Genomic DNA, 26,545 nt, shown 5'->3' on the forward strand with positions numbered 1-26,545 from the left:
ATCTCACTCTGGGATATGTTTATCGATTTGAGAAAGAGAGGAAGGGGGGGAGGGAAGGAGGGAAAGAGAGAGAGAGAAAGAGAGAGAGAGAAACATTGATAGGTTGCCTCCTGTATGGGTCCCAACTGGGGATCAAACCTGCAAGCCAGGTATGTGCCCTGATTGGGAACTAAGGTGGCAACTGTGTGGAGTATGGGATAATGCTCCAATCAACTGAGCTACCCGCCCAGGGCACTATACAAACCATTTTTAACTAAGAATGCCTATTCCCAAGCTAACCCTGTACTTAACAAATTAAAGTCCCTGGAGATAGATCCCAGCCATCAGTATTTTTTCAAGTCTCCTTGGTGATTCTAGTGTGCTTTGGAGTTTGAAGATCAGTGCCCTAGCCTAGGCCTTAGAGTTTTACTTGAGAGGTTAAGGGGGTATAATTTTAATATGAAAAGAATAGGGATATTTCATATAGCAGAATGAAAAATTCGTGGAGCAGTCAAGTACCTTGGCCAAGTTCTCCCAGCTGGTAAGTGGTTGAGACAGGATTCACATGCAAGCCGTGGTTGCCTTTTCTCCTTCTGCTACTGGTGGTACTTGGTTTGAAAATATGGTCCCTAGTTGTTGGTTTGAAAGCATTGCTTTACTCCAATAGTTCTTAAAGTGTGGTCCACCAATCTGCAGCATCAGCATTACCTGGAAGCTTGCTATAAATGGAGATCATCAGGCCTGACCTCAGATCTTGTTAGTCAGAGACTTTCAGGGGAAGCTAGCATTTTATGCTTTAAAAATCCCTCCAGGTGATATAGGTGCATGCTGAACTTGGAGAACCACTTTTAGTCTCTTAATTTGAAAAACCTCCTATCAATTTTACATTTCCTTTCAATTTTAGTGGATATGATTATACCTTTCCTGTCTCTCCCTGTCTTGCATCCTTTCAAGGCCAGGCAGGTTCACTCAGGATTCAGGCAAACAGAATAAAATTCACAGAGCCGTGAGAATGCCTCAAATGTCTTTATTCAAGGGCGAGGAGATCCACGCATGCCCCAAGATGCATATCGCTCCACGGGAGGTCCAGACTCCCTTATACACTAAATGTACACAAAGCCGGCAGGGTGCCAAGATATCATATAACAAAGTGTGATTCTGCACATGCAGGACCATTCTCAAGGCTGTGGGAATGCTGCTTATCAGGCCCAGTGAGGGAGGCTGACTCCATTTCCCCTACAATCCACCACTTCAGGGTTCCTCACCGTACAATCTACGTGAGGGTGCCTTCTGCAAGGGTCCCTTGGTGAGGAGGGTAGAGCTCTGCATCCAAATGCCACAACAGCAGTACAAACTGCAACAGCACACAACTAGAACACAAGCACTGCCGCCCAAGACAGCAAGGACCAACTGCCATTAAGTGGTTAGCAATGCCCACCATTCCTGCAGGAAATCACCTGTCAGGCGTTCGATATCACAGGTCTCAGAAGCTAATGCCTATTGAGCTTGGCTAACACTGTGACGGACAGCTGGAATGTACGCACAGCATTCAGCCCCTACCAGGGCACACACCCCACCTTGTGATATAGTGAGGATGTCTAAGGCCATGCGATTTTATAAGGCTACTTTCTTCAACTGATACACTTTCTCATTGATGAGGCTTATGGGACCATGTGTTGCATTCAATGCAGGAGCAATGTGCAAAGCCAAAGCAGTTTTTTCAGTCTCCATGACTATAGAAGCAGCTTGAGGAGAAAAAGTAGCTAATGGGTAATACCACCAGGGAGTACAGTTTACCCTGTGTCACACCTTAAACACTTCCCAATTGGTAGGCCAGACTGCAAGAGTTTTCTGAACCTGAGCAGGCAAATAGGACCATCTCCAGGTACAACAACCAGTCCAATTCCCGGCCCAGTATGGCCACTCATGTGAGCCGTACACCCAGGGGGCCCAGTGGGAACTGCAGCCCACACATCATTCTGTGCCTCCCAGTAATGCTTTAGAGTCTGAGTCTGACATAGACCTGTTGGAGCCAAGACCACCTGGGCTTGTCCTTCGGAGTTCTCAGCATAAAGGGGAAGTGGTCCAGCCAGCTCCATGGCCTCAGGTGTGAGCCACCCCGAGCCACCCCATACGGAGTAGCCACTTAATGGCTGGGCCGGTCATACCGCTGCTTCGCCCCAGCACAGATGTCAGTCCGGGTAGCATTCCACAAGGGATGTGCACTGTTCCACTGGTTCTGCAGCCAAGTCCAATTTGAGACAGAAGCAGGAGGGATGCACCATGGGAGCCTGGACAATGTGCTCAGGGGGAGTTCAGTGCAGACCCAGCATGCTGATTGGTTAGCCACTGGGGCCTAGGTATGAACCCAGTCCACTAAGGGATTACTTTGCACTCTAAGGGCAAAAAGACAGAGCAGTTAGAGGCACCAGCAAAGGCAAGTCACGACCCTCAGGCAATATACAAGCAAGCTTCTGGTCAGCCATTAAGACAGCGGCTGGCAGAGGGGGTCTTCCTGGGTGTGAATACCAGACCTTTCGTGCCTCAACTGGGGGTTCAGCATCTACTTGTAATAACAGGGGAGAACTCATAATGGGCCATAGGGGAATCACAAAGGTGCCATGAAGAAGCATTTCATGGTCTGCTGGCCCTGGGTATGTCGCTTTTAAGACTGGGGACCATGTCCCCATCACCGAAGGCACTATTTGTAAGTTTCTTCCCACCACTTGTCCTCAGGGGCAGCAAGAGCCACCCAACGCATGTAAGGAGCTTTTATTTCCCAAGGCCACATCCAAGTGTCTGTTTGCCCTCACTCCAGGCCCTCTGGAGCAGGCAGGAGAATATTCCCCTATTTTCCCATGCCTGGTTTCAGGAAGGCATCCTTAGTCTGTACCTGCAGCTGAATTGGAGATGACGTCCGGTGGAGCAAGGCTTCCACTGGAGCTGGGCCTCCTTCTCTGACTCCTCTCATGTAGAATCCATAGGACAGTCCATAAGCGTTTCGTCCAACCCCTCAGTGTAGGGGTGGCAGCTTCAGCTCACAGGCCCTGCTTTAAGAGACTATTGTACCATTCAGTCATTCCAGTAGCTTGGGGATGATAGGCCACATGGAATTTCCAGTCAATCTGTAGGTCTCAGCCCCATTGTTTTTTTTATCAAGGCCCCTGTAAAATACATCCCCTGATCGCTTTCAATGATTAAGGGTCAACCATAAAAGCGCATAACCGCTCCAGCACAGTGATTACCGCTTTCTGATCTGGGTGCCATGGTGGATAAGTAGCTAAAAGTCCAGTGGCCGTGTCCACACATGTGATTGCATACCTATACCCCTCTGAACTAGGCAAACGTCTGATTACGTCAACCTGCCACCGGGTCAGCATTACCTGTCCCCACACCACCTGCCCTGTAGTTCCCAAAGGCCTCTAAGGATGTTCTCGCAAGCAGACAACACAGGTCTCACAAGTTTCCTGTACCTCTGCTAAGGTGACAGGTAACCCCCAAGCTGTTATAGTGGCCACATGGTCTTCTGTCCAGCATGTAAGAGGCGATGGTGCAGCCACTGGGTGACGCGTCTTCCTGGCAGGCCGGCAGGTACCATTTCTAGCCACTGCACCTTGGCTAGAGTATCAGCCTCATCGTTCCTAGAGGAAGCAAGAGGTACATGCTTGGTCACATGATATACAGTGATTGTTTCTGGTGGCCTAACTCCTATAAGCCTTGTTACAAGACCTGCCCCCATAATGGCCTGTGCATAACCACCCATTTATTTGCATGCCATGTAGAGATCCATAATGTGAGCCCCCGGTACACCGCCCAACTACCTGTGCATATAGTCAGGGGTGGGGCTTCATTGGCAGCCACAAGCCACATAGCTCGCAGTTCTGCCCACTAGCTACTCTGACTACTGCAGTCTCAAACCAGAGTGTTTCTTTTTCTGGTTGAATTCCCATAGCAGTCCACATGGCAGGGTGACCTCTGCTGGACACATCAATGTACCATACATCTGAGGGAATAGGTGCCTGCCCTTCATAGAAAGAGCTAGCTTCCGTTTCTTCTCTAGTGGCAGGAGCAGTAGATTTTCATCAACATAGGTAACAGGGCCCAACACTTCCTGCAACTCAGCCTGTAGGGGTCTAGTTGACCGAGTACTCCTTTGTTGCAGATAAGCCCCCCACTTAGCAAACGAGGATGTCTGAGCCATCCTACTACGAGGCTTGGCCATCCAGTCCCGGACCTCCTGCAGTGGGATGTTTCTTACTGTCACGGGGGCAGCTCCTGTTATAGCCTCCATGGCCAACAGGGCAGCATACACCGCAGCCAGCTGCTTTTCCATGAGGGAGTACTGCATCTTTGTTCCTTCCATAGCTGTGACCAGAAGCCCAGGGGTTGATGTAGCTGTTCTGATCGCTGCCACAGACCGCACCCAAAGCCTTCCTGTGTCACATACACATCTAGCTCACCGGGTCTAGCGGGATCCAGAGCATGGAAGGCCTGAGTGCATTTAATGATGCGCTTTGCTCCTTGAAACACTTGGTATCCAGTCCCAGTTTGGTTCCATTTTTACCAAAGTGCACAAGGGGCGAACTACTTGAGCGAGGTGGTGCACAGACACTCTCCTGTACCCCAGCAGGCCTCAGAATGTCTGCAGCTGCTTCACAGTGGTCGGGGTAGGATACACCTGAATTTTATCTGTCACCACATCAGGGATGACTTTTGTCTTACCCGACCAGACAACCCCCAAGAATTTGGCAGACAATCCAGGCCCTGGCACCTTGGCTCCGTTGACTGCCCAGCCACATGACTTCAGGTGTGACAGCACTGGTGGCACTACTTTCTCTAACTCTGTAAGGGCATCACTGGTGAGCAAAATGTCATCTATGTAACAGAAGAGGCGCACTTCTGCAGGCCATGGCCACTTAGCCAGGTCCTCCGCCAGAAGCCCGTGACAGACCGTCGGGCTGTGCAAGTACCCCTGAGGGAGCACTGTAAAGGTCCATGGTCAGCCCTCCCATGTGAAGGCAAACTGATCTTGACTCTCCAGAGCAGTATCAATGGAGTTTAAGGCATTTGCTAGCTCAGCTACAAATTGGTAAGTTCCCAGCTCATTGGTTAACCGGTTCATCAAGTCCACCATAGAAGGGACCATTGCATGTTTTGCAGGAATGACCTTATTGAGTTCCCGGTAATTAACTGGCATTCTCCCTGTGCCATCTGGCTTCCTCACAGGCCACACGGGGGAGTTAAAGGGACTGTGAGAGGCCCTAATTATCCCCACCTTTTCCAACTCTCCTACAGTTCCTGTAATTTCCTCATGCCCCCCCAGGGCAACTGATACTGCTTCACTGCTGTTACCCATCATGGAAGTGGCAACTGAATGGGGAGATGCTCAGCATTTCCCAGCAGAATGGCTTTTACCACTCACGCCTGCAGGCAAGACTCCCCTACAGTTGTATGTAGCCACAGTTCCTGGAGTACATTAATACCTAGGATACACTCAGGAATAGGGGATACATACACAGTATATTCACGGGGGTGGGGGGCAACACTCGATACCCACAGAGAGCTGCACAGCCTTCACTTTTACACTGTGTTCCCCATAATCATCACTCAAGGCCAGGCCCCAGAAACTTCTCAGGGTTTCTACACGGGAGGGTATACTCAGCCCCTGTGTCCACTAGAGCCAGGACCCACTGAACATTTGTAGGGGACCAATGGGGCCTCTGATCCCCACTCATTCCCTGTAGAAGGGTCCCTCAGCCCCCCCCCCCCCCCATTTAAATGTCGAAAGGATATCTCCTCCCTCTTCTCGGGAGGTTGGCACATACCTGATGGTCTTCCAGCCAGACTGGAGGGCCTCTCGGGTAGTGTCCTTGGGCTTCCTCCTCACTGCCTTCTACTTCTGGGGCCACAGGAAATGTTGGCCAGCCCAGAACTGTTTTTAAAGTTCTAATAAGTAGGCTTTTGGCTTCCTATCAATATTAGTCCAATCTCCTCCAGACCGTAAAAGGTCTGACCACATCTGTGTCCTGGTCACCCACATGTAGGTGCTGTTTGATGGAGAGACAGGGAATGGTCAGGACACCACCCACACTCCTTTTTGCTGCTGGAGAGTCTCCGCCTCCCCCAAACTCACCACCATCGTGGTGACGTCATTAATGCGATGGGCAGGCACACAGGGCCAGGATTGCTCTGAGGGATCCAAAAGACGCAGAAGGGGTGTTTCGCATCCCTGTCATAAAGCATTCATCATTGGGGCCCTGAGTGTGGGATTGAACATAGCCTGGCACATGCCCAACTCCCGCAGGATTTGCACTAAGTCCGCAACGCACTGCCATTTGCTCTGTGGCACGTCTCCTGCATCTGCCCAGACTGTAGGAATAGCTGCCATGACCCTTTCCAACAGAGAATGTGATCCCTGCCCCCGTCCTTGCCAATGGCTATTCTGCAGCCGTTTGGTGTAGAGAGAGGCGAATCAGGATGGAAGCTAATTTTTCCATCTCATTATCAGTGCACATGATGGTATCCACCTCTAAATCCCAAAGGCGTAAGAGCCACGCTGCTAAGCGCTCCCAGGGTTGCTGGCGAAACTGATTCACGATATGACCAGTTCTGCCTGTGTATAGGGGCAAAAGGTTGTATGTTCAACCATCTGGGCAGGGCCAGCTGGATCTCCCCCAGGCATTAGGGGCTGCTGAGACTTTGTCTTCTGTAGTACTACCGAGCAGGCCCTCAGGGAACTTGGTTCCTCCTCGCCATCCTCCTCTGACTCGTCCTATAATACCAGAGAGGGAGAGGACTGCAACTTGGCCATTTGGAGTCTTCCTTCAGGGTGCAGATCCTTGCTTCCGAGGCTTCCTCTCTTCCTTGGCGTTCATGTAACTTCACTGCATCACAAAGTGCAGTGTCTGTCTCAGCTCTCAAAGCTGAAAGAAACACCTAGTGCACAGACCTCTGGCCACTAGGGTGCTCGGCTTATCTAGGGTCTCCCCTACCACACACAGGGCCTTCTCTACCGTTTTGGGTATGCCACTGTCATTGGGCCAATTCTGGGGGGGGGTGCCCAGGCTGCCAGGAGACTCTCCACCAGACACCACATACTGGTGACTGGCCACCCTTGCAGGCCCTCCTCTGGGCCTCCATATTCACACCATACTGCAACAAATCCTGCCGATGGTGCCAATTGTCTTGCAGCCTTGCAAGGCTGGGAAGGTTCACTGGGCATTCGGGCAGATAGAAGAAAGTTCGCGGAGCTGTGGGAATGCCTGACATGCCTTTATTCAAGGCTGGAGCAATCCACGCATGCCGCAAGCCACCTGTTGTGCCACAGGAAGTCCTGACTCCTTTACGCACTAAATGCACACAAAGGTGGCAGGGTGCCAAGATATTATATAACAAAGTGTGATTCTGCACATGCAGGCCCATTCTCAAGGTTATGGGAATGCTGCTTATCGGGCATAGTGAGGGAGCCTGACTGACTCCATTTCCCCTATCCTCCCTTTTCTTTCTACCAACTGTACACTTCCATTTTATTTTTTTTCTATTCTTTTCCTTTCATTCTACAATATCTGTGTTGCCAAAATAAGGCATACCTCTTTTGAACCAGGAAATATATAAGGTCCTGAGCATGTTCGATGCTAAAATCTTTCTAGGAGACCCAAACTACCTTTACATTTTATGCAATCATCCCATTTTTCAAACAGCCTTAAATATTTTTTAGGAGTTAGAAAAGATGATCTTACTTAACAATGAAACTATGGTAAATGTTCCAGTCAAGATGGTGGCTCAGGTAAACACAGCTCACCTCCTCACACAACCACATCAAAATGACAACTAAACGATAGAACAACCATCATTCAGAAATCATGCTGAATGGAAGTCATACAACGACGGAATTAAAGAAGAAACCACATCGAGACTGGTACAAGGGACAGAGACACAGAATGGGCTGGTTCCACAGCCACGTGTGGCAAATAAAAATGGGAGGGATATCTCACACCAGGCCCCCAGCCCAGAGTTCCAGGGCCAGGGAGATTCGTCTCCATAACTTCTGGCTATAAAAACCAGCAGGAATTGAGGCTGTAGAAGACAGAAACTTCTGGAGTCCCAGGCAGTTCCTCTTAAGAGACCACACAGATTTACACAGACTCACTCCCTCTGAGCTCCAGCGAGAGGGCAGCAGGTTGAAAGGCATCAAAGACAATTGGGGAGGAACTAATTTGTCCAGCATGGGGGCGAGAGCTGGGAGGCTTTCTCCCAGACACAAGTGCTGCCAGAAGCCATAGACAATTTTCTGAACCCTCCCTCCACAGAGCCACAGAGCCGGCAGGCAGGTGCCATATCTTAAGACTGCATCAACCTGGCTCCCACTGTTTGCCCCACCCTGGTGATTCCCTGAGGCCCTGCCCCACACAACTTTCAGGCCCACCCAAGTTGTTTCCAGTGGCTTTTCCATACAAATGGCTTGTTTTGGCCCATGCTTCAGATTTTCCTAAACTCTCTCAAACAAGCAGCATCTGATATCAGCAAGCCCTGTACCTCTTGCTAAGTTGCCCGAGGCACATGATGAGCAGCAGCCAGCTTTGGTTCACAGTTTGGCCTCACCTGGGCACCTCCAAGCCCAGCACAAGTAGCAGCCATCTGCAGATCATTCTGTAGCTTATGCTGGGTGACCCCAGACAGAACACAGGCAGTAGCTGACCTTAAATGTGTTAGGAGCAATCAAAGCTCAACTACAACAAGAGAGTGTACACAGCTCACATCGGATACAAACACTGAGTACCCACCTTGGGTAATAGGTGAGGTCGTGCCGTTGGATCCTACAGGACACCTACTTACATTAGGTCACTCTACTAAGCCAGGAAGACATAGAAGCTCTACCTAATACTTAGAAACAAACACAGGGAGGCTGCCAAATGAGGAGACAAAGAAACATGGCCCAAATGAAAGAACAGATCAGAACTCCAGAAAAAGAACTAAGCAAAATGGAGATGAGCAATTTACTAGACACGGAGTTCAAAGCAATGGTTCTAAGAAGAATCAATGAACTTGGTGAGAACCTCAACAGCGTAAAAAGATCTAGTCAGAAACAAAAGATACACTAATTGAAATAAAAAACAATTTACAGGGAATCAACGGTAGAGTAGATGAAGCCGAGAATCAAATCAGCAATTTGGAATATAAAGAAGCAAAAAACAAAAACAAAAACAAAAAAACACACCACAATCAGAACAGCAAAAAGAAAAAAGAACCCCCAAAATGAGGATATTGTAAGGAGCCTCTGGGACTACTTCAAGCATACCAACATTTGCGCCATGGAAGTGTCGGAAGTAGGAGAGTCAGAACAAAACAGTTACCTCAAGGGAGCTCTCATAAGACTGTCAGCTGATTTCTCAAAAGAAACTTTTGAGGTTAGAAGGGATTAGCAAGACATATTCAAATTGATGAAAAGCAAGGACCTACAACAAAGATTACTCTACCCAGCAACGCTGCCATTGAGAACTGAAGGACAGGTAAAGAGCTTCCTAGACAAGACAACACTAAAGAAATTCATCAACATCACCTTAAAGAAGGGTCTTCTTGAAGAAGAAGAAGGAAGAGGAGGAGGGGGAGGAGAAGGAAGGGAAGAAAATATGAATAAAATGGCAATAAATACATACCTATCAACAACTGAATCTAAAAAATAAAATAAATAAGTGGAACAGAAACAGAATCATAGATACATTTTGATGGTTGCCAGATGGGAAGGGGGTGAGGGGAATGGGTGGAAAAGGTGAGGGGATTAAGAAGTACAAATTGCTAGTTACAGAATAGTCACAGGGATATAAATACAGTATAGGGAGTAGAGTAGCCGAAGAGCATATAAGAATGATCCATGCACATGGACAATGGTGTGGGGACTGCCTCAAGAATTGGTGGGGATGTGTGGAGGGGCACAGAGGGGAAATTCGGGACAACTATAATAGGACAAACAACAAGATATGATTTTTAAAAAAGTATTTCTAATAAATTAAAATTAATCAATTTTAAAATAAATAACAAACTATGGTAATTAATTACTGCACAATATGGTGATGCTTGTGAATGTTGTTTCAATATTTTTAAAATTACTTTATTGTTGTTCAATTATAGTTGTCTGCATTTTCACCCCACCACTCCCTTCCACCCCAGCCAATCCCACCTCTCTCCCCCACCTCCACCCTCCCCCTTGATTTTGTCCATGTGTCCTTTATAGTAGTTCCTGTAAACCCCTCTCCCCACTGTCCCCTCCCCACTCCCCTCTGGCTATTGTTAGATTGTTCTTAACTTCAATGTCTCTGGTTATATTTTGTTTGCTTTTTTCTTCTGTTGACTATGTTCCAGTTAAAGGTGAGATCATATGGTATTTGTCCCTCACCGCCTGGCTTATTTCACTTAGCATAATATTATGTCAAAGTGCTATTAAAAAGGTTTGAATAATTATTTAAGATTCTTCAGCCCTGGCCAGGCTGCTCAGTGATTTGGAGCATCATCCCATACACCAAAAGGTAGCAGGTTCAGTCACCAATCAGGGCCCATATGGGAGGCAACCAATCAATGTTTCTCTCTACATCAATGTCTCTGTCTCTGTCTGTCTCCCACTCCCACCCCCTTCCTCTCTCTAAAACATATCCTTGGGTGAGGATGTAAAATAAGATCCTCCATAAAGCTGTGTGGAGTAGGCCTTCTTTTTGAGCAATATTATATGACAATCCCTTATCCCTTTGGGTATCATGGTTTATACATATATTTTTTTGTAGTACAGCTTACAAACTGAACAAGTCAGTGTTCCTCAGGCTCAGCCAACACAAAACCATGGCTACTGCAATAGTAGCAATATTGGGAGCGCTCTGAATATTTTGAACAATAAATTAAGTGCTAATGAGGAAGAGAAAAGACACATTAGGGAACAAAAGGAGCCATGGGGAAACTTGTAAAATACCCTGTCTTTTCAACAGACCCATATAGAGAACAAACTAATGGTTGCCAAATGAGAGAGAGTTGGGGAAGGATGGAAACAAAAAAATACCCTCTCATTTCAACCCTATCCTTTTCATGTTTTTCTCATGCAACCCTCTCTTTTATCACCACCCAAGCGTCCTTTTCCTGGAATTGTCCTACACAGCCTTCTCCAGCCTACTTGCTTCTTGGACCTCATCCTGGATTCCCCACACACTTGTTCTGTGTCATTGGACCAGTTAGTCACACCCTCTGAAACTCCATTTCCTCATCTGTAAAACAGAAGTAAAGCATTTGACACCACTTGTGGCACATGGTAATTCCTAGCCATTTCTGGAGTTATTATTCGTATGATTTAAAACATATTTTATTTATTTATTTTTGGAGAGGTTAGGCGAGGGAGAAACAAAGGGGGAGAAAAAGAGGGAGAGAAACGTCACGTGTGGCTAGAGTTCCAAGAATGGGGCAGTGAGAACTATCTGCCCCTTGGGGGCAGACAATAGTACATGAAACAATATAGAGTTTAGTGACTATAGACAATTTAAAATATGAATAAAACCATCTAAAATGCATCTGTATTGTATTATCACAGTACAGAGTGGAACAGCGAAAGTAGTAAGCCTTCCCACGAGGGCAGATACTCCCATACCCTGGCCTTTATACAACGCTGGGTTTGCCTTGAGGCGTAGTATTGCTTTTCTTCCAACACAACTTGAACATGCTCTGTGGGAGTCTTATGGTAAATTGAAACCACTTTAAAGTTCAAACACAAGCTCTATATTGACTTGTCAATTTTGGCTAAGCATCAGATATTTTGATAACTATTAATGGTTTACCTTTAAAACAAGTAGTGCTGAAAATATTTCTTTGAAAATATCACTTTTATTTACAAAGTCCAAATCTGTGTTCATAAAGTTTTATTGGAACACAGTCACACCCATTTGTTTATGTATTGTCTACGGCTACTTTTGCACTACAAAGAGAGAATTTAGTAACTGTGACAGAGATTATGTGGCCTGTGAGCCTAAAATATTGACTATCTGAAACTCTATAGAAAAATGTACTGACCTCCTAATCTAGAGAAAATATGTATGCATGTATTAAATTAATGATGCCATTCTTGAGTTGAAAGATAAACATGCTCATACATGGAATAAAATAGAGTCAAATATTTCAAAGTAAAATTAACTATTTACTTAGAACTTTTCAAAGGCTTTTCAAATCTGCCTATTAATTTTTATATTCCAGGGGTCAAAAATTCCTGAGGCAAACCATCATGCCTTATAGTCACTGCTGATTGTATTATCTCTCCATGTGATGATCTGATATCTGATAGGCAGAGATTCTCCGTGACTCCAAAAATGTGGAAGTTAAATGTGAGGTAAAGCAGCCTGAACGTGATAAAGACAGACTTTCTCCCCCACTGAAATGGCTAATTAATTAAATAGGATGTCCACACAGGTGGGTCGGCCAGGAGACATGTTTTGTATGTCCTACATAATATTTTAAAAGCTTTTTAATTGAAAGCCTTTATATGAGGCCTTCACTTGCTACTTTATCATCATCCTTGTAATTTCTTAGTAAACCCTCGATCCATTTTACACATTTAAATGACCTCCCTGACCCACTTGGGTATTTGAGTTTGTAATCTTTGACCTAAAAGCAGAATGTTTGCCAATGTAACTACAGTCTACAAATTACTAAAACATTTTCATGAAAAGCATTCATTCTTGTAAATGAGGCTATTGTTATCATTTTGTTTGTGAGCCACCAGAAAACCCTGTGTTGTGCTATTATTGTCAGCATTAATGTTAGGATTGAGTTAGGGAAAAACAATATCTGATTTGTTACAGAGGATGGGCATGAATCTGCCATGAAAGTAGTTCTCACTGGCTTCTTCCCATCCCTTTCCCTTAATCACAGTTCTTCATCTAACAACCTGACATTAATTTACCCAAACAGTTCTCATGTCACACACACTCTAGTTTGTATCTTCTTAAATGTAGATTTCCCAGGTTTCAGATTTGTAGAATATGCTTCTCTAAGATTTCCTTTGAAAGAATAAAAATAAACTTTTAAATCTTTTACACAAGCATTTTTATGCATAGCAACAAAACATCACTATGCCTTCCATAAGTAAGCTAAGGATGAGAATATTCATATAAATTTTGCACTATACTGATGAATGGACAAAGAAGAGTGGTATAATATATAGACAATGGAATATCATACAACAATAAGAAAAGAACCAAATCTTGCCATTTACAAAAATGTGGGTGTATCTAGAGGGTATTGTGCTAAGTGAAATAAGTCAGATAGAGAAAGACAGATGCCATGTGGTTCACTTATGTGTAGAACCTAAAATAACAGAAGAAACAAAAAAAAGAACAGACTCAGAGAAACAGAGACCAAAGGGATTGTTACCAGAAGAAACGATGGCACTATCTCCCCTCATCCCTCCGCCCCACACGCAAATTTGATGGAAAATCCAAAAACACATTTAAGATGTTCAACAATCTCCAAGCACAAAAAAATACTTAAAATGACACCATGGCACATTATAATCGATTTGATCAATAACAATGATAAAGAGAACAGCTAGAGCAATAATGACATATTAGGTGCAAACAAATAAAAATCAAGGTGAGATTAGACTTCTCATCTAAAACAAAGTGAAAAAACAGTGGAGCCATGCAAAGTACTTCAAGAAAAAGACCCCCTATCATCCCAGACTTCCATACACAGAGAACACATCTTTAAAAAATCTTTTAAAAACCAAGGCAAAGCCCTGATAGGTGTGGCTGAGTTGGGTGGGCATCGAGCCACAAAGGGACAGGTTGCTGGTTCAATTCCCCGTCAGGGCACATACCTTGGTTGAGGGTTTGGTCCCATGTTGAAGTGCATATGAGAGGCAACTGATCGATGTTTCTCTCTCACATCCATGTTTCTCTTCCTCTCTTTCTCCCGCCCTTCCCCTCTCTCTAAAAATAAATAAATAAAATCTTTTAAGAAAACCAAGGCAAAATGAAAAAAGTTTTAGACATATAAGAGAACAAATTCATCACCGTGAATTTGTGAAAATGTAGTATAGTGCGGTACATTTTACTTGTCTCTAAAGGGTAAAATATATAAGATTTTTATAAGTAAAAAAATGTACTAAAGAATTTTAAGCAGAAGCAATTTAAATAGTATCAAGATTATAAAATACACAAAAATATATTTACTTCTACTTACTATTTACTTCTATTTACTACTTACTTGGCTATTTTCTCTCATGTTAACACCCATCAGAATTCATGATGAATGTCTCACGGTGTATGTACAACTTTGATTCTACGACATCTGTGAATTTAACACCTAATGCTAAGAAAAATTTCTAAATGAGCTTCTGCTTGGATTCATCAATATTTCACGAATTTTACCAACTATGAAATCAATATTCACATATAGTCTTCTCACATTTTTATAACATTGTGAATATTACACTCATATCAATTATTAGTGAAAAAATAAAGCCATAACTAAAAGACTAACTGACTAAAAGATCTTGTTATGTCAGCTACAGCATGGGATGAATCTCAAAATAATTTTGCAGAATAAAAGAAATTTAGTCTCATTCAATAATGAAATTGTTATCTCCTTTATTAGGATTGCACCAAGGCCCAAAACCAGATTGGAAACTATTTATCAAAATTATAGCAGAAATGGGAGTGGAATCCATCCATGGCTCCAGTGTGCTAGTCCTCCTTTCCAGTGGCAGCCTGGCCGGCCCAGGCCTCACAGGTCCTCCGTGGTGCACATAACCCACCTCCCAGTGATGCACTCCCTCTTGCCAACACCTTCTGCCTCCTGGCGTTGGCCCTGGTCCTGGCTGCCAAGGTTAAGAAACCCAAGGATGAAGCTTCCCCTGGCACTTTTGAGAAGCTGAGCCCCAAGGCAGCCACAGTGGCTGAGCACAGTGGCAGCCTGGCTTTCAGCCTCTACCAGGCCATGGCAGAGGACCAGGTGGTGAACATGCTGTTGTTGCCCCTGGTGGTGGCCTCGTCGCTGGGCGGCAAAGAAACCACTGCCTCTCAGGCCAAGGTGGTACTGAGTGCCAAGCAGCTGCACGCAGGCCTGTGTGAGTTGCTGAGCTCGCTCAGCAACAGCACCACGAGCAGTGTCACCTGGAAGCTGGGCAGCTGCCTGTATGGGCCCAGTTTGGCGAGCTTTGCCGAGGACTTTGTGCACAGCAGCAAGCAGCACTACAACTGTGAACACTCCAAGATTAAATTCTGTGACAAGTGCAGAGCTCTGCAGTCCATCAACAAGTGGACCTTGCAGACCACCAATGACAAGCTGCCCGAAATCACCAAGGAGGTGGAGCGCACAGATGGCACGCTGCAGGCCAATGCCATGTTCTTCAAGCCACACTGGGATGAGATTCCACCACAAGATAGTGGACAACCGAGGCTTTATTGTGACCCATTCCTATGCTGTGGCTGTCATCATGGTGCACAGGACAGGCCTCTAGAATTACTATGACGACGAGAAAGAGAAGTTGCAACTCGTGGAGATGCCCGTGGCCCACAAGCTCTCCAGCCTCATCATCATTATGTCCCACCATGTGGAGTCCCTTGAGCGCCTTGAAAAGATGCTGACCAAAGAGCAACTGAAGGTCTGGATGGGCAAGATGCAAAAGAGGGCTGTTGCCATCTCCCTGACCAAGGGTGTGGTGGAGGTGAACTGCGACCTGCAGAAACAGCTAGCTGGCCTGGGTCTGACTGAGGCCATTGAAAAGAACAAGGCAGATCTGTCACTCATGTCGGGCAAAAAGGACCTGTACCTGGCTAGTGTGTTCCATGACATTGCCTTCGAGTGGGACACAGAGGGCAACCCCTTCAACCAGGACATCTATGGGTGTGAGGAGCTGCACAGCCACAAGCTTTTTTCTGCTGATCACCCCTTTATCTTCCTGGTTTGAGACTGCCAGACTGGCTTCCTACTGTTCATTGTGTGCCTGGTCCAGCCCAAGGGTGACAAGATGCAAGACGAGCTGTAGGGCCCTGGGGTAGGCGTGGGATGGCAGGAGGCAACTGAAGGCTCCTGAGACACATGGGTGCTCTGGGGGTGGGGAGAGCTGAGGTACTGACCTTGGATATTCCATGGGGTGCGTGGGCAGGGGAAAAGCAGGCTTCCTGTGTGTCTGAGCAGATCTTCCCAGCCAGAGTTCACTCTGCTTGGACATGGGCTTCCAGATCCCATGATGCTGAGTCCAGCCCCACATCCCGTGGGACCCGGGCAGTAGTCGACATGCCCCACCCTCCCGTCCTCAATCAGTGTTTATATTTATAGCCACGTGCTTTCTCACCTGTGAGACAGAATCGAGCTTAGGGTTTAGCCAAATCCTCATGGAATGTGGACCCTCCTTTCCTGATACTACCACCACCTCAGCCCCCACCCCAACTCTATCCCAATCTCCTCCCAACTCCATTCAACTGTAAGACGAGGTGCTGCTGCCCCTGGAGTAAGCACCCTGACAGTAGCCCTGGCCCCAGCTGGGGGGGATCAGGAAATACTTAGCGGGGTGCTCCTGGGCAGACTCTTGTCAAGGCATCATAGGGATGAACTTTTTCTTCCTTTAATAGGTCTTGAAAGATGTGGAGGGATGGGGAAAAAATGAGCCTTTGTTGCTGTCAAACCAAAAACTTATTTGTATAACTATTTTTTTCAATAAAACGTTTCCAGTGGAAAAAAATATTATAGCGGAAATGTTACTTCTATTGTTTTATCATCCTACCAATTAAATATGTTTAAAATGTTTCACTTATTCAAATACATTCTCTGAGAAAGTGTGTTTCCATACCATGTAATACAGGTGCAGAACAGCAGGGAGCTTCAAGTCCAAAAAAACCTAGTGTGCAAAACAGATGTGTGAGTAGAACTACCCAGCAACCTCAAATAACCTCACATACCTGTTCAAATGCAATTAATCTTTGCGTTTCATGAATGTCATTTTATTTATTTCATTTTTTATTAAGTATATTTTATTGATTATGCTATTACAGTTGTCCCATTTTTCCCCGTTACCCCTCTGTCCCATACGCACATTCCTTCCAGCATCACCCCCCCGCCCCCGCCTTAGTTCATGTCCATAGGTTGTCATATGAGTTCTCTGGCTTCTCAATTTCCTATACTATTCTTAACCTCTCCCTGTCTATTTAGTACTTACCAATTATGCTTCTTATTCCCTGTACCTTTTCCCTCATTCTCCCTCTCCCCCTCCCCACTGATAACCCTCCTTGTGATCTCTCCATTTCTGTGGCTCTGTTCCTTTTCTAATTGTTTGCTTTGTTTGTTTTTAAGGTTTAGTTAGATGAAGTGTTCAAAGTCCTGAGAGAGATTTCTTACTCCGCATTAATTTTACACTTTTGTACAAACGATACACCGATGGTGAAGTGGAGCAGGGAACAGAAAGCAGCTCCGCAGAACATCAGTGGCCGCGGCGGTGTTTTCCACAGGGCATTGCTCTGCGCAGTTAAAGCTGGTCATTGTTCAATGCCAGGCCAGCTGATCTGAAATCTGAGTCTGGTTTCTAGGACCCGAGCAAACAAGGGATAAGTAGTTTTGAGGAATTAGTGTATATCTTTGGTCCACAAACCTGTGAGGGCTCAGAGGGGCTGGGAGGAATGCTTAGGATCTGGAAATCAAACCGGAAAAGAGGCTGTCACAGTGCATGTCAGGTTCCACTGCGGGGAATTTTGGCTACGTGAACCAGTGACTCACGGAGGCCTATGAGAACTGTGCCTATGGAAGCCACGGCCCAGCTAAGTGTGCACTTCTCCACTAGTGCTTTCTCTAACAGAAAAAAGGGAAAAAATAACAGGAATGAATATGTATTTACTTTATATGGAATGGACATAAATATAAATATACAATGTTATCCTTTGCCCTGTAGTTACAGAACACCGGACGGTCCTTATGTCATCCTGCGGGGCAGCAGAGTCTGCCACCGCAAAAACACACTTTTGGGGATAGCGATTATTTTAAGCTGATTATTTTTAAGAAACAAAAGACTGAGGAAGACACGCTGACGTTCCCCTTAAGCGCCTATAAGAATTTAGAGGGAGGACCCGTCCCAGGAAGCGAGCTGTCATCACAGACAGCCATAGTTTGACAAGAACCAGTTGTGACAGACAGGGAGGAAGCTAGCAAGGCCCTTTGCTGATCAAAGCCCTCTCTGTGTCCCATTGTCAAAGTTGGCCCTGCAAGCATTTGTTTACCAAACATCTGCTTTCCATCTCCTTGTGAACCGCCTTCTACACTTGGATGTCCCACCGCTACTCTCCTTTTCCTCCCCTCCAGGATGGCAGGGCACCTCGACTGCCTGCCCCGTTTGTCCCAGGGCCCCCATTCTTATGGTTCCCCTTAAGCACAGTGGTAACAAATTGGTTATTTTCTCCTGTTAACCTGTCTCGTGTCTATTTAATTCTGACGCCAGTCTGAAGAATCAAGAGAGGAAAAAGGGGAAATTGTGATTTGCAGCCTCTCCCACATCCCACAATGACATCAAGTCCGACATTAATATGCAACACAGGAACTAAGCTCAAGTCCTCTTTGAAGGGATTTTGACTAGCCGGCACCAGAGCTTCCAATGTCTAGAAGTGCTTTAGTATTCTGCAGAATTGTGCTGACTTATTTTACAGTCTAACACGACACAGTTCTGAAATTGCCACCGCGTTATGAAAATTCCACGGGCCACATTGTAACTGCCAAATCAGAGAATTCCCATTGCCTCAGGGAATTCATGGTGAAAACTTACTTCTGATTTTCAGGAAAGGCAAAATCTTAATGATGATACATTTCCCACACTTTTGAGCCAAGGTCGATGTACCACACCAGTACCTAAAGCTTTCCTCAATCCATCTAGTTTCAAAACCTTTAACTTGTCAAACACCGGCTAACATATTTACCTCTGTAGGTATTGTTTATAAAATAAGATCAGTTCTACTGTATGTAAATCCCTAAGCACATGAGTGCCACTTCCTCTAGGAAATTAGGCCTAATTAAAAAGCAATAAAGAAGCAGATTTTTAACCTTAAAATTCAACTCCCAGTTTAGGGGGAGTAATATTTCCCTAAATGTACTCTAATGTTTTAACACATGATTCCCACTTTACTATAATTCTCAGCACAAATTAAAATACTGATTTTTTAAAAAACGTTTGTAATTACATTGAAATTTGCCAGACAGACACTTATATTTTTACTTCTTTATTCTCCAAAAGAAAATTATACGAACCAAAATGACATCCATGACTACAATCAATCCAACTCATTCACTATCCCTGGCTGGTGTGGCTCAGTGGATTGTGCACTGGCCTGCAAACCAAAAGGTTGCTGGTTCGATTCCCAGTCAGGGCATGTGCCTGGGTTGTGGCCCGGTCCCCAGTTGGGGGCGTGGGAGAGATAACCAGCCAATGTTTCTCTCATACACGGATATTTCTTTCTCCATCCCTTCCCCTCGCTCTAAAAACAAATTTAAAAAAAAAATTTTAAAGGCTCTGCCATCCCTATTTAAAGAACAAAACCAAACTCATTCACTATTCAACCAATCCTCCTGACACCACCTCACAGGTCACCCACAGGGTCTCCCTAATTCACCCACATGAGCCAGGTCACTTCACTCACCGCCCAGCAAGCATTCGGTTCTGCTAAATAGCTGTATTCATGGGGAGGACCATTTTAGCAAAACATTTGAATTTACTTTAGTTGTATTGGTGAGAACTCAGAGTGCGAATTCAGTATTGCTGATTCTATTTTGTCAGAAATTGGAAGTACTGGGGTAGCTTACCTTTGTTTAAGGAAAACAAGCTCAGTTACAGAATAATATTTCAAACCCACCTTCCCCAAGATATCCATCTCTTCAGCAAAAACTGTATCTTTTTCCCAGCTAGCTTCCATTGTCAGAAACTATGGCATTCAATTACTTTCATCAAGTGTAATGTAAGAATTTATTCTGAGGTTAATACTACATACTTCTGAGTTTGGAGAGTAAGGCCATGTCCTCGCATATGGAGAGTGACCCAAAATGGTGCTGTTATTTTGTGCAGGATCAACACCAAAACATTTCCGGAGGTATCAAATGATATATTTAACTTCTTAGAGTTAGTCTGCGTGTGGCAAATGAACTGGGTCACTGAAACCATTATTGAGGGAGTTGAAAGTGTTTTCTTGGCTCGGTTGCATTTTGACCTAAATCCGTCAGTGTGGGATGAGTTTTCCACTACTCCATGAGACGCAGACACAAACAAAGGCAGCAAAAAGAGTTTAGAGTGTAGTTTCAATCACGAAAATGACTACTACCTCTTTTTCAAACAACTAATATCAAAACTAACATTGTTCACGTGCGAACAAATAGTTAAGGCAAACGGTGCTGTCTTTTATAGGATGAAAAACAGGATAGACAGGCGCGCACTGTGCAGCACAAAGGGAAGTGGCGTATGAGAGAAGCACCTATTGCACACGCCCATCGTAACCAAATTGGAAACAATACAACAATTTTAAGATTTTGTTTATTCATTTCTAGAGAGAGGGGAAGGTAGGGAAAGAGAGAGGGAGAGAAACATGACTGGGGACCTGGCCCGCAACCCAGGCGTGTGCCCTGACTGGGAGTTGAACCGGTGACCTTTCAGTTCTCAGGCCAGAGCTCAACCCACTGAGCCACACCAGCCAGGGCTGGAAGCAATACAACTTGGAGCCCTGCTCTTTAGGCCATTTATGGATTATAAAAGTACAGCACCAGCCTGATTTTAAGCACATAAACAATCCAAGATAACCATCCAAATTAGGGATGCAACAAACTCTAATGACCAAAGTGCAGATCAATTTTGCCAAAATTTTGGAAAATTCTGGTTGCCTATAAATATCAGACAGGTTACTAATTTTCAATCCGTGACAGTTTCGTTCAAGTCTTTTGAGTCGCTTTGTGTTGATGATAGAAGAATATGCCTCCTTTTTTCATTAACAAATAAAGGGGCATTTTAGCTGCTTCACTGAATTCTATCTTAGAAATTTGGTAGAAATGCAATTTATCATCTAAATACCATAAGATATGGTGTTTCTTTTCACAAAAATAAAACCACTGTATACAGTGCTTAGCAAAGAGCGTTGCTATAAAAGTATGTTTCAGTATTTAGAAAAATGGAAAGACAACCTCACTGCTAATAACTGCAGTTTCTTACCATGTACTGTGTTAAAAAGCTTTCATTAACATTTGGTGATAACTGATATATCTAATGGGTACAGGTATTTCTCAGTAGTAATCTCTAACTCTAGTACTTGTATGAAGTTGTGATGAGTTTGTTACACTGAACATTGTTCCTTCTCCATTCTTTGGGTAAAACCTAAGAATGCTACAATTTGGAAAACTTGGCTACTTGGAAAAGCAGGAAAAAGAAAACCCACACCAGCACTAACTGGGGTGACCTTCCTCTAAGCAACTAAAAAGCTGTTCATGGGTTTATGGTAGCTAATAACAATCAAAGAGAAGATCGGCCAGACAGTCACCCATGATCAGTATTAAAACCCCCCTTAGTAAATAAATATGGAGAGATAAAACTGGGAAGCTAGCGCCTGCCCACCAGCTCCTTGTTAGCAAGCTTCTTCAGATGAGATCCCTTCTTCTCCCCCCCCACAGAAGTCCAACTTAAATTTCCTCCTTTATAGAACTGGGCACATTTCGATTGTTTCGTCCATTCGTTTCAAAGACACTGTTTCACTCATCACCTTACTCTCACCATCCGGGAGCCCAGGGCCTGGCATACTGACGGACTGGCCAATTTGGGACCAGTTTCATGCCTACTCCCTGCTAGGAAACCAAGGGGGATGTTTCAGTGAAGTTAACTCCTTGGGTACATGTAGCAAGACAGGTAAGAGGACAGAGGTCATGTCTACCTCTCTGTAAGTCACCTAATGTGCTAGGAACAGACTGCAGGTTGCATTCACAATGCAGCACGGCAGCATTTTCCGGAACATTTGGTTCCGGGACCTTAAAACATGATCACAATACCATCTCCTTTGATGGGAACTTGAGTTCTTTTGTGTGGGTTCCTTTCTAGGCATAGATAGGACACAGAGGTCCCAACTTCTATTTTTAACACCTTTTTGCCTAATAAACGTATTTTAAAAGGACAGAATCAGTATTAGTGACATTATCTTGAAACATGGCTCATTAAACAACCATTTTAAACCTCCTAATAACCTGGTGGAGACAAAAATAATCTCCTGGGTACTTTCCCCTTGTTCTGTGGGAACCATGATGCCACATCTTTGTAGGATATTCTGTTTTGTTTTCTTAATGGGAATCTTTGGTGCCAAAGGCAAGATTGTAGAAGAAAAATCGATCATCTACTAGTATCTCAATATCCCACACAAATATAGGAACAATGGGGGTAAGAAAAGGTGTCCTTGTCTACATTCTCACGGGACATGATCCGGTACTTTGACAAGACTGGTAAAGATTTAAATGTCAGTGGCTTTGACACGTGAGGATGAAATTCTGCTTAGGGAAAAATCAGTCTATTTTGATAAATATCCTTTTTTCAAGATTTTATCTGTTTATTTATTTACTTTTAATTGTTGTTCAAGTACAGTTGTCTCTATTTTCCCTACACCACTCCCCCACGCTGGCCGTCACCACCTCCCACCCTTGATCCTATCCCCTTTTGGCTTTGTCCATGTGTCCTTTATACATGTTCTTTGATGACCCTCTGACGCAGATCCCGGACCGCAGGATCCGGTGTTGTGGCGGCAATAGACAAATACACACGGACTACCGAGTCGTGTCCGAAAAGGGACAGTGCTGCCACTCTCTCAAGAGGAGAGCGCCTGGACCCTTGCCTTGACAGGCTTTTATTCCTTTTCTGGGCCCATTACATTGAGGATGATCCTCATTTACTATACACAGGCTCACTTCAGGCAGTTACAGAAAACAAAGGAGAGGGTGTTGCTGATTACATAAAAGAGGAAGGATATTTGCAAATGTAAAGGGAAAAGTGGTTAAGCTGGTTACACTGGTCCTTGGAAGGTTCAGCATAGATTTTAGAAAGTTACTTTAGAGGAAGATGGCGGCAACATAGGTGGGAGCGGAGTCCACTTCCCCTCAACGCAAGGGAAATACCTAGCTGATCTGAGGAGCAGAGCGAACAGCCAACAGTTTTCCAGCATATATGAAGATCAGAGACCAAAGATAGAGGGCATTGAAAGATCTGACGGTAAGAAGAGTGCTTAAGGACAATAAGGTCCCCGGGACCCGGGACCCAGGACCCGCGCGGTACAAGGGCGGCAGAAGCGCCAGCCCAGGCGCAGGGGCTGCTGCAGGAGTCTTGGGAGAGGGCCAGGCTGAGCTGTGAGCAGCCAGGTGCTTGATTGGACCAGGGGGGATTGAATAGGAGGAATTTCTCAAAAAGAAAAAGAAAATAGAGACACTCAGGGGCTAGTTAGAGAACTCTCGGCGGCAGCCACGGCCCCTGGCGCCCCTCCTCCCTCCGCCCCTGGACTGCGAGCTCCAGATAAGCAGCCCTGGCGCTCACCTGAGGCCCGGTTGCGCGCGCAGATTAGCGAACGGGGGGGCCCATACATGAAACCCCAGAGGGGCGCCCACACCTGAAACCTCCGAGAGCATCTGGAGCAGAGGCTAGCTGCTCCACCCACAGGCCCAAAACCTCGGAACCGAGTGCCGCGTGATTCAGTCCCAGGGCGGCCACGCCCACCCGAGAGACTCAAGCCTCGGGCGGCTGGATGGGCCTGCCAAGCACAGGGCTGCTGGCTCGGCTGGCTGCGAGCTCGCCAGGCGCAGGGCTGGCTGGCTGCGTGTTTTCCAAGCACAAAGCCGCTTGCGAGCTTCCTAAACCCAAGGCGGCTGAATCCGCCGCCAGCGCGCGCGTCCCAAGAACAAAGTTGCTGGATTGGCTGATCACCTGCCTGATTGCCTGCCAGGGACCACACCTACAACGCCTACCTAACACCTGTGCACAGAGCCCAACTGGGCCTACTAGCTCTCTAAGACAAAGGCAGAACACCCAGCAGAGAGGAGCTGCAGGGCTAGGGGAGACTGCAGGCTGAACAACAGTGAAGAGTGTGGCCCAGGAAGGGAGAAAAGTGAAACCAATCCTTCCAACCACCCCCACCCGTTGCACAGACAGGACGACCAGCAGAACTAACCTGACAGGTATAAAGCCAGCAGAAGATTTTTTTTTTTTTCCCCTTTCCTCCTTCCCCCCTGAAGTCCTTCTTCCTCTCTCTTTCTTTTTTTTTTTTCATTCCTTCTTCCTCCCATCCTTTACCATTTTTATGTCTTCTTCCTGCTTCTTTTATCTATTTCTATGTTTTAATTTTTGTTAAAATTCCTTCTTATCTTGCCTCCGATCTTTCTTTATTCCTTCTTCCCTCCTCCCTTCCTTTCCTCCTTTTCTATTTCCTTTTTCCCTCCTTCCCTTCTTTTTTTTTTTTCTTCTTTCTTCCCCCCTTTCTCTTTTTCCCCATAGGTGAGACAACAAAACCTGGAGTGCTGAAAAGACTAGAGTTAGACCCATAAACGTCAGCTCAAGACCAGTGAGCACAGGAGATTAAGGAGACAGCACCACCGAATCCCATTGGCATTCTACCATAGAAGTGCATACCATAAACCCAGGGAGTCAGAATAGAGCAATTTAAGAAGCAGAGGCCAACAAGAAGAGTCTCACAAACAATGGGAAGACAAAGAAACAATTCCCAAATGAAAGGAAAGGAGGAAGTCTCAGAAAGAATGCTAACTGAAAAAGAGGCAAGTCAACTATCAGATACTGAGTTCAAAGCAATGGTCATCAGGAAGCTCACTGAGCTCTCTGAGCTCAAAGAGAACTACCAGAAACTACAAGGAAACTACGATGAACTCACTGTAAACTATATCAACATGAAAAAGGAAATAGAAACTATCAACAAGAGCCAAGAGGAAATGAAGAATACAATTTCTGAATTGAAGAACACAGTAGAAGGAATAAAAAGCAGACTTGATGAAGCAGAGCATCGGATCAGCGAGCTGGAGGACAAAGTAGAAAAAAACACCCAGAAAGAGCAAGAAAAGGAAAAGAGGCTCAGAAAGAATGAAGAGGCAATAAGGGAAATGCAGGACAACATGAAACGTAACAATATCCGTATAATAGGAATACCAGAAGGAGAAGAAGAAGAGCAAGGGATAGAAAACCTGTTTGAAAAAGTAATGATGGAAAATTTCCCTAATCTGAGGAGAGAAAAAGTCACCCAAATCCAGGAATCACAGAGAGTCCCAAGCAAGAGGAACCCAAAGAGACCCACTGCAAGACACATCATAATTAAAATGGCAAATTTCCAAGACAAAGAGAGGATCTTAAAGGCAGCAAGGGAGAAAAAGGAAATAACATACAAGGGAGCCCCAATAAGGTTAGCAACTGACTTCTCAATGGAAACGCTCCAAGCCAGAAGAGAATGGCAAAAAATATTCCAAGTAATGAGAACCAGAGGCCTGCAACCAAGACTACTTTACCCAGCAAGGCTCTCAATCAAGATAGAAGGCCAAATAAAGAGTTTCCCAGACAAAAGAAGTCTAAAAGAATACAGCTCCACCAAACCAGCTCTGCAAGAGATGCTAAAGGGACTGCTTTAAGGAAAGGAAGGAAAAGAGAAAGAGGAACACAGGTAGGAAAAAATGGCAATGAATAACTACCTATCGATAATAACCTTAAACGTAAATGGATTAAACACTCCAATCAAAAGACATAGAATAGCTGAATGGATAAGAAAACATGACCCACACATATGCTGCCTACAAGAGACCCATCTCAGGACAAAAGACTTACACAGACTGAAAGTGAAGGGCTGGAAACAAATTTTCCAAGCAAACGGACAGGAAAAAAAAGCAGGGGTAGCAATACTCATATCAGACAAAATACACTTCCAAAGAAGGGCCATAAAGAGAGACCCAGAAGGTCACTTCATAATACTCAAAGGAAGAATCCACCAAGAAGACATAAACATTGTCAATATATATGCACCCAACATAGGAGCACCCAAATACATAAAGAAAATCTTGGAGGATTTCAAGAAAGATATTGACAGCAACACAATTATAGTAGGGGACTTTAACACCCCACTATCAAAAATGGACAGGTCTTCCAAACAAAATATCAACAAAGATATTGTGTCACTTAACAATACCCTAGAGGAAATGGACTTAACTGATATATACAGAGCTTTTCATCCCAAAGAAGCAAAATGCACATTCTTTTCAAGTGTCCATGGAACTTTTTCAAAGATAGACCACATGATGGGACACAAAGCAAGCCTCAACAAATTCAAGAAAATTGAAATCATATCAAGCATTTTCTCTGACCATAAGGGACTGAAACTAGAAACCAACCCCAAAGGAAGAAACCCAAAACACTCAAAATCATGGAGACTGAATAGCATGCTATTAAACAATGAATGGGTCAAGAACGAGATTAGGGAAGAAATCAAAAACTTCCTGGAAACAAATGAAAACGAACTCACAACAACCCAAAACCTATGGGACACAGCAAAGGCAGTCCTGAGAGGAA

At 44.9% G+C, this 26,545-nt stretch overlaps 1 protein-coding gene and 1 pseudogene across 1 annotated transcript in view; one reads left to right on the forward strand and one right to left on the reverse strand.

The window, feature by feature from the left end:
- Nucleotides 1-990: 990 nt before the first annotated feature.
- The window catches only part of TMEM47 (transmembrane protein 47), a 43,229-nt gene continuing 17,674 nt past the window's right edge, over nucleotides 991-26,545 (reverse strand). The window contains exons 3-5 of the mRNA XM_053916949.2: nucleotides 16,086-17,790; nucleotides 13,823-13,934; nucleotides 991-3,620 (exon numbers count right to left, since the gene is read on the reverse strand). Coding sequence (XP_053772924.1) covers nucleotides 17,672-17,790 — 119 coding nt within the window. The 3' untranslated portion in view covers nucleotides 991-3,620; nucleotides 13,823-13,934; nucleotides 16,086-17,671. The remainder of the gene's footprint in view (nucleotides 3,621-13,822; nucleotides 13,935-16,085; nucleotides 17,791-26,545) is intronic.
- On the forward strand, nucleotides 9,291-16,087 carry LOC112301993 (serpin H1 pseudogene; annotated as a pseudogene).

The sequence above is a fragment of the Desmodus rotundus genome, chromosome X (genome assembly GCF_022682495.2).
Source record: "Desmodus rotundus isolate HL8 chromosome X, HLdesRot8A.1, whole genome shotgun sequence".
NCBI classification, from domain to species: Eukaryota; Metazoa; Chordata; class Mammalia; order Chiroptera; family Phyllostomidae; genus Desmodus; species Desmodus rotundus.